At 35.0% G+C, this 9,235-nt stretch overlaps 1 protein-coding gene across 1 annotated transcript; it reads right to left on the bottom strand.

Moving 5' to 3' along the window:
* Positions 1-1,619: 1,619 nt before the first annotated feature.
* On the bottom strand, positions 1,620-3,861 carry LOC104902932 (L-type lectin-domain containing receptor kinase IX.1). The gene has a single exon (XM_010690872.4). It carries the CDS (start codon positions 3,711-3,713, stop codon positions 1,740-1,742), a length of 1,974 nt encoding a protein of 657 aa, XP_010689174.2. The 5' UTR covers positions 3,714-3,861; the 3' UTR covers positions 1,620-1,739.
* Positions 3,862-9,235: the final 5,374 nt, after the last annotated feature.

Genomic DNA, 9,235 nt, shown 5'->3' with positions numbered 1-9,235 from the left:
GTGGGTCAGATGGGTGCACTCCATTTATATTAAAGAAGGCAGCTGGTGGGATTACAAAGCACCAGCAAGTGCCAGCTGGATCATGAAATGTTTGTGCAAGGTGAAGGATCAAGGGCAGCAGATTACAATGAGGAACTGGATAGCTGACCACAAATATGTCATAAGTAATGTCTATGACATGCTGATGGAGGTACCTGGTAAAGTCAATTGGGCTACAGGTGTTTGGAATAGGATGTCTTTACCCAAGCACAAGTTTATTGCATAGATATGCATCCAGAATAAACTCAGAACCAAGGATAGATTATATCAGTATGGTGTTAGTACTGACAACCTCTGCTGCCTATGCGGAACTGAAGTTGAAACTCATGGTCACCTCTTCTTTAAATGTGAATTTAGCCAGCAACTCTTGACTAAGATGTGTGGCTGGCTCGGAATAACAGCACATCAAAAGACATTACAAAATGGATACAATGGATTAGAAGAAGCTACAATGGCACAAAAATGAGAAGGCATGTCTTATATACAATGCTTGCAGCAGTGGTGTACCAGATATGGTGGGCTAGAAATGATGCTTTGTGGCATCTAAAAGTACATAGGATAGAAAGTATATACAAGGAGATACAATGTATAGTGAATTACAGGAGCAATATGTGTCAATCCACAAAGTGGAGTGCCAGAGATAGGGCTTGGTTAGCTAATCTGTAAGTAGGGGCTGTTTTGGCCTTGTGTTTCTTTTTCCTACTTGGGAAGATAGGTTGTATGGAGTGAAGCATCAATATATTTTCTTTACTTACCAAAAAAAAAAAAAAAAAGCATGTGCTCAAATAAAGTGGAAGAATTTGTGTATCAGGTTCAATAGTTGAATATTAATAAAGTGGAAGAGTTTGATTTATATAATAGAGATCACCGAATAATAATCAACATTTATGTTTTAAAATATTATCAGTATAATTATTAAGATGAAATTCAAGTTTCTAATTTTTCTTCTAGATTGTGCCAATCAAATAATATTATCAATTTAATTTTTGATCAGCGTATTTCACACATATGTAAGAAGAGGAAATTATTCTCATTAATTTAATAGTGAAGTCAATACCATTGTTAACTTGTACAATATATATGACAAGTAGGAAGAAGAAAAGGATTTTTTAATATATATGGCAATTTAAACTCACTCAAGGTATACTAGGCTTTTTGTAAGGGGGACACCATCTTCCTCCCCTTTTACTTAGATAATTAGTTATTAGGCCCGGACTATGCCCCGGGTAAGAAAATTTTCATTTATTAATATTGTACTTTGATATGATAGCACTAAATACAACTTGGTCTAGTGGTTAAAACTTTAGTACATGAACTTGAGGTCACGGGATCAAAACCTATACTATGCTATTTCTAATTTTTTTTTATTGTACATGGATTACATGAACTAAAACTCCCTAGGGAGAACCGTTCCTGGTTTATGCATGCCTTTTAATATATTAGTATAGATAGAGATATATCAAAATATCTTTGATGACTTAAGATCTTCGACCTCGTTAGTCATAGAAAAAAACGGAACAAATGTAAATGATACAAAAACATATTCAAACATGTTATACAAAAAAATGAAGATGTACAATTCAAAGTACAAGGGTTTGATGCGTTGAAAATTAAAATGCGTGTTATACCCCGAACACCATGATTGAAAATGGTATGAATACATATACTTCTAAAGGCATTAATTAATTAATGAGATATATTTAACGACCAATATCAATACTTGTAATAATCAATGAGGGACCCTTAGAGCTACTTGAAGGACTAGACTTGTAAGTACTCGAAGTAGGCATCTTAAGTGAAATACTCGACAAAGCCGCCTCAAAGTTGAGCACTTGAATTGCCTGCTTTATTGATGGCCTCAATTTGTATTCAGGATGTACACACCATAGACCAACGAGCAATAAACACTCCATCCCCTGAGCATAAAAATCCATCGCGAGCCTTTTATCTGCCGCTAAAAGTAGCTCGCCATTTTTATAGAGATCCCACACCCATTGTACCAACCCGTTTTGATTTTCGCCATCTGTGAGATTCCTTGATCGCTTCCCGGTAGCAATCTCCAAAATGACAACACCGAAGCTATATACATCTGTTTCTTTACTAGCCTTTCTTGTGGCAATGTACTCAGGGGCCATATACCCGTAAGTTCCAGCTAGCGTTAATGTTATGGTACTATTCCCATGGTCCATTAACGTGGCCAGACCAAAGTCCCCAAGCTTGACATCAAAATTAGAATCTAACATTATATTGCTAGACTTTATATCACGATGCACTACACATTGTTGCCACTCTTCGTGCAGATAAAGCAGACCCGAAGCTAATTCAAGAGCTATTTTATATCTCGTAGACCACGAAAGTGGAGCCTTCTTACCAAATAGGTGAGTATCCAAGCTACCATTTGGCAGGAACTCATACACAAGTAAAAACTCCCCTTTATCGTGGCACCAACCAATGAGTTGCACTAGGTTCCGATGCCTGAGTTTGCTAATAATCCTAACCTCAGTGATATATTCCGTTTTTCCTTGTTTAGACCCTCTCAAAAATCTTTTAACAGCAATTGGCATATCTAGATCACTAAGATAACCTTTGTAAACCCCTCCAAACCCTCCTTGACCCACTTTGTGCTCACTTGAGAAATTGTTTGTAGCAGAATCAAGCTCAGAATAGGAAAATCTTCTTGGCCCAACCCCTCTCTCGACTTCATCATTGAACAAGTTTTCCTCTGCTTTTTTCATTTTCATCTGCTTCCTCTTTCGATATAGAAAGAAAATTGCTATTCCCCCTAGTAAGAAAATTGAAGAACACAATGGCACCGTCCAACTTATCAAATCTTTGACTCGGTTCCTATTGTGAATATTATGGGTACCATCTAGCAGGACCTCATCAGTTACCTCCAAGCTAGAATAAAACTCCCATGAATGAATAATATGTCGTTCGATAGCAGTTCCAGTAGAAGCTGAAAAACCAATGTTAACCAATTCTGGAACGACTTGAGGTAGATCAATTGCCAAAACAATACTCGAATTCGCTCTCGAATTCGACTCATTCCGGTATGACCAGAACACGCTCAAATTCCTAGTAGTGGCATTATAATCGATCCAAACATCGGCCACATTACCACTGTGCTCACTAGCATTCCAACGTGTATAATTCGAGGAAAGAATGGAATTGACGTTGATACCAACATGCTCAAATTCAGGTTCCCAATCATCATTTACAAACGAATCAAACTCCACTACAATCATTTGGTTACTAGAGGAGTTACGTGTAGTATCATTAAAAAGACCTAGATAGACAGCAGCTGAATTAGGTGGACTTTGAAAACCAACAGGAGCAATGAAGAATGCTAGCCCATGACCGTAAGTACCTGATGTCCTATTTAAGGTGTCAATCACAAAAGAGAAATGAGTTGAAAAATCTGAAACATTTCCCGAATTATTATCCCAAAGACGCACATTCTGATCATAGGTGATGAGACCAACACGGGGAAAGAATTCAACAATGTTCATATCCACTGTTCCATTGGAACATTTAGCAACTCCATGGAGAATTATGTTGGAACAGTTTTGATCAAACTGCGGGATTTCGAATGAAAAAGAGAGAGCCACAGGAAGAAGATGAATTAATAAGAGGGATGATATGATTGTGATAGAGAATACGCATATATTCTCCATTTATTTTGTAAAAAGGATAGAACTTGAGGAGCATTACACGAATGTAAAGATTTCATCAAAGTGTTTGAACATGGATGATAACTTTAGGGAGCTAAGGAAAGAGATAATTATACTCAAGTTGTTGTTATTGGCTTATGTTTTAACATGGACATCGAGTCAAAAATAAGAGATGAAGACTTGTGATGCTGACGGTCCCGCGTAAAGTACAGAACTTTCCTATTCAATTGTCAATGAAGCAAATAAACTATTAGGCAATAGCGTTCGTTTCTTGACTTCAACTTTGTATATAGTATAATAGAATATGCTGAGCTGAACACATCCCCATCAATTTAGTTATTTGCTATCCAGAAGCTCATGTTATAAGAAATACAAGTAGATAGTAGATATAATATAGATTGAGCAGCAGGTGATAATCTATAGTGGTGTTGGTATCACCTTCAATCTTAGACGTCTTGTAATCGAGTGTCACCCCATACAAGAGAGATTCCCATACAAGAGACTTCAACCTGCCTTATTAAAAAAAAGTTAAAAATAGATCACCACTCTAACTTCATGTAGTTCACTAAGAAAGTGTTTGCTAGTTCATATATATGGGAATAGAATACTCCCAGAGATACAAATAAGCTTGGCTAATATGTGTCCAAAACATTAAAAGAAAGTGATCTCTAAAATAGAGACCTCGTAAAGGTAGCTTGTAGCTGACTTCATTTGAGGCATCCTAATAATTGAAAATTGCTGCATCAGCGGTACCAAAAACTCGATCTATAAGAAGCAACATATGGTTAAAATATTAACCGATTACACTTAATTTTTAGGAAAATTTGTCAAAAAAAACCTTTTAAATGTTCAATTTTGCGAGAAAAAAAACCTGTTAGAGCATTTTTTGCGGAAAAACCCACAAGCTTAAGTTTTTCTTGCAAGATAAACCGGTTCCCATTTTTCGGGTTGGTTTTTGAGATACATAAAGGTGGTGTTGTAGTTAATGGAAATAGGGGTTAAAGAAAGGTAGAAAGGCCATCGTCGTAATTGAAACAAAACACACCCGAAAATAGGAATAGGTTTTTTCTTACAAGAAAAAGAAAAATTAAGTTTGTGAAGGTTTTTGTTTGGCAACTTTTCCTAATTTTTAATGAGAAGTCTCATTTCAATATCCATATAATTCTTGTCCACTCCCAACAATTTATATTCTTAACAACATTTCATTATGCAAATTCTATGAAAAGACCGTCTTACAATTAACTGTTAGGCCCTATTCTTTTGTACTAGGAGAAACTGAAACTAACTGTCAGAAATGAATTGAACTGACTGAACTGAACTAAACTAAGCAGCGATAAGCGAAACTGAACTCAAAACAAGTCCAAAGAAACAAGAACTTAATCGTCAGCCAAATAATTAGATAAGGTTTTCGGATGATTAGTTAGTATGTTTTTGGATACTAATTATGGTTTTCTCGTCATCTCATGGATGTTGGGGTCAATATTTGTGGGATTTGGGTTATTAAATATTATGATTTTGGATAATATTATTAAAGTCTATTACTCACCTTACATAATTCTGGCGATTTAATGAAATTAATTTTAAAAAAAATGATAAATTAGGTGGTGCTGATTTTTATTTTTCTAGACTTAATTAGATAAATCATATTTTGAGTTGCTCAAATTGTATTGAACTCAATCATATGGGTAATCCGTTCTCTTGGAGAAAAAAAGAATGTGGTGCTAATAAGGTTTTAGAACTTTTAGATAAGGCTATTGCTAGTATCTCCCTTGAGAGAAGGATGTCCTAACTTTCAACATGTACCCAAAAAAAAAAAAAAAAAAAAAGGCTATTGCTAGTATCTCGTCGCTTTCTTTATTTCCTTCCCTCTCAATTTTGAACCACGTTTTTACATTTTCGGATCAATGTCAATTTTTTTCTAATGTTGATCATACAACTCATTCTAAAATTCCACCTTTTCATTTTAAGAAAATGTTTTGTGTTAGCAAAGATTTTGATACGTTAGTCAAGAAGATTTGGTGCACTCATTTTGATGTTTCGTATATGTTTTTTTTTTTTTTTGTTAAAATATGTAAGTTATTGAATGGAAAAATTAAAGATTGGAGTAGAGTAAGATTTGGCAATATTTCTCGTCAAGTTCGGGAAGTTGATGTTAATCTTAGCAATGTTCAAACTAAGCTTATTTTAGATTCGTATAATTCTAAGCTCCAAACTTTCCAAGAGCATCTGCTTACTAAACGCACTAAGCTTTTTTCCTATCAAACGCTTCATTGGAAACAAAAAAGTCGAGATAAATTTTGGCACAAGGGTGATGTTAATACTTCCTAACTACTAAGAAACTAGAATTTCGACCATTTCTCTCTCTCTCTAAAACCAAACGCTCTGACCTATCTCTAAAAACACAAACCCTAGGAACTCGCCGGAGCTCCAGCGCTGGTTAGGCTTCCGACGGTCCTCCGGCGAGTTCCTTTAATTTTTTAACCGTAATTTCGCTTTCGTTCGTTTTTGATCTCCGTTTTTCACGATTGTGGTCTTTTTTCGGCGTGTGCAACGTTCCTTCCGGCGGTGGCGGCTGATAAGAGGTTTTTAGTGTGTCGTTAAGGCACTAAGAACCGCTTTCCAAACAATATTTATAAGTCCTAACAAGCAATTACTAAGAGAATAGTAAGGGCAAGTCAAGGGTCGATCCACAGGGAAAATGGGATTGATTCAAGTCTATCAAGTCCAGACTACCTAATTGAAAGGTATTTGGGGTTTGAAAGATGTTTGGTAACAATTAAGACTAACTATCAACTAGAACAAGCAAATATCAAGAGTTTAAATACCAAATAAAAGACACTAGAGTTAAGGTTACTAGTATGAATAGGAACGGATGGTGATTGTTAATGCGATTGTGAAGCAACAAAGACGATTATGCAAGGTTTAGTTCTCCTCTAAAATACTCGAATCCTCTCTCGAATGGTCCTCAAGAGTAATCGCTTAATCTATCAACTAAATCCTCTCTCGAATGGTCTTTAGTTAATTGATTAAGAGATTCAATAAGTTTGGAAAACCCATAATGAAGGATCCCCTTAATTTCCATCCAATAACTTGGCATAGAAATTAAGTTGATTCTTGGGGATGATAAAAGAGTTCAAAATTTGATAGGAACATTTGAAATCTAAATACCAAAGTATAAATGTGATCAATATCTATCCTAAGGTTTCAAAACACCAAGATCAATGCATAAACTTCTCTAAACATCACAATCACATCAACATCATATTTAAAACCCTAATTCATACTTTCATCCTAACCCTAGATTATGAAACTACTCACTAATCATGGAGTTAAAGCAATTAAACAATGAATCTATGACTAATCTAAGGCTAAACATGATTAAGTAATGATTAAAAATCGCAATTATGGGACTAAGAGAATAAAGATCTAGAATAATCAAAAGCAAGAACAAAGACGGAAAGAATGAAATAAAAACTAAAACTTTGAATTAAATTGAATAAAGAGTACCTTGAATGTATTGGAAATCACAAACTATGATCACAAATCTCAATTCTCAATGGAAACTAAAGTCTTTCTCTCTAATACAAAACCCTAAAATATTCTATAAAAACTAGAATAAAATGTAAGTCTTCGAAATAAACAAAAACTCGTTTAATGAAGCGACGAGCTCCATTTTCCGGAAACGACTGGTGCGGGCGCACCAAAAACAGGTGCGGACGCACCTAACCCTTCTGCCTCAAACTGGACAGTTCAACTTAAAACGAGCATAACTTCTTCGTTTTATATCCAAATCAAGCTTATGACCAGTCGTTGGAAAGATATCGAAACGAGCTTTCACCTCCAATTGGAATTACCTTCATCCGGTTTATGGTTTGAAAGTTATTTCCATTTGAAGTTCTCCGTTCAAGATTTCATTGCACAATGTGCTCCTTTGTGCGAGCGGACATGGGGGAATGGTGCAAACGCACCATTTATCAATGTGTGCTTTGTTTTCATTGCTACCTTTTCCAACTTTACAAATTGTAGCCATCTTAGTAGTTTCACCTGTATCAAGAACATGACAAAACAAGGTGAAAGCAAATATACTAGAAATTCGGTCAAAAATGACTAAAAATCTAGCAAAATATCACTATGATCAAGTATGATCAAGTGAATGAAATAGAAGGGAAAAGGGAGAATAAAGAGCGAAGAAAGGGGAGAAAGAGGATCAAAATGAGCTAAAAGGAGTCCATAAAGTACGTTTGAAACACACTTATCAGCGGCATCAAGCTCGTCCGGTTCCTCGGTTGTTTTCGGTTCCCTTTCCCCTGTTTCTCGTTTGTCGACACAGAGTTGTCGCCTAAGGTTAGGTTTTAGTTGTCATTTGGCATCCCCTCCCCCTCCCCAATTTTCGGTTTGTGTCGGTTTGGTTTCCCTCCCCCATCCCCCTGGTTAGCGTTAGTTTTAGTTTAGTATCCCCTTCCCCCTCCCCGGTCAGTGTTAGTGGTGTTTGTAATCCCCCACAATTTTAAAGAATTTTCATAAATATATTAAAGTATTTATGTGGTTATATTTAAATCCAAATGAGTTTGGAAAATGATTTGACTTTTAAAAAGGGTTGACTATTTTAAAAGTCAACTAAAAATATTTTTCATAGCTTAATAAAATTTGTAATATTTTAATTAAGCATGTTTTAATAGGAGTTTTAAATTATTAAAAGCATATTCGAAAAGAAAGCTTAATGGAATCGAAAGCCCAAAAGTGATAAAAAGGGAAAGGATTATTTGATGATTAACGTCCTAATAAGCCCATCTTGTTAGTCATCAAAGTTTTAATTATTGAAATCTCTTTTACTAAGCCCAAAAGGATTAGCCTATTTAAATATCCTAAAAACCCAAATATTTTACCCTACACTCTACTTCTCTCTCTCCTCCCTTGCACGTGATTTTTCTTCCCCTCTCACCCGCCGACTTTTTCTCTCTCTTCTTCCCTTTGTGCGTGAGTTTCATATTTTCCTCCCAAAGATTTTTTCTTCTTCGCTAAGTAACGTTTCTTGTTGAACAAGAAACGTCACAAAACCTTGATTGAACCAAGAAGGCTGCCGCCGTCCTCGTGTTGCTGCTGTCACAGCTGCCGGCGCCCTTCCCTCCTCTTGTTTTGGTTGTTTTTCTTTTTTCTTCTCTAAGATTCCATTAAAGTATTAGTTTTTATATTATTTTATTGGTTATTAGCATGTTATGATTTAAATTATTATTTTATATGAAAATAAATTTCGGTTGTCATATATGTAAAAATAATAAATTTCAGATTTATTATTTTCAGTTTTTATTATGAAAGATATATTTTTAGGGTTTTTAATCACTAGAAACTATATATTTAAAGTATAAATATGAGTTTTGGTTAGAATATGATTTTATATGTATTAAATATATTTTCAGAAGGTTTATAAATTTTTATAAGTGCTGGAATTTCAGAAAGTATGTATTTTAAGGGTTTTAAATGATTTTTAATCACTAGAATAGTTGTACTATACTAGGGATTAAAAA

Source organism: Beta vulgaris, chromosome 9 (genome assembly GCF_026745355.1).
Source record: "Beta vulgaris subsp. vulgaris cultivar EL10 chromosome 9, EL10.2, whole genome shotgun sequence".
Classification (NCBI taxonomy): domain Eukaryota; kingdom Viridiplantae; phylum Streptophyta; class Magnoliopsida; order Caryophyllales; family Amaranthaceae; genus Beta; species Beta vulgaris.
The sequence above is the reverse complement of the archived record's forward strand: the minus strand, read 5'-3'. Positions and strand labels throughout refer to the sequence as shown.

What these genes read in the sequence shown, in the direction of transcription:
- LOC104902932 (XM_010690872.4), bottom strand. Translation starts at nt 3,713, where the DNA reads ATGGAGAATATATGCGTATTCTCTATCACAATCATATCATCCCTCTTA.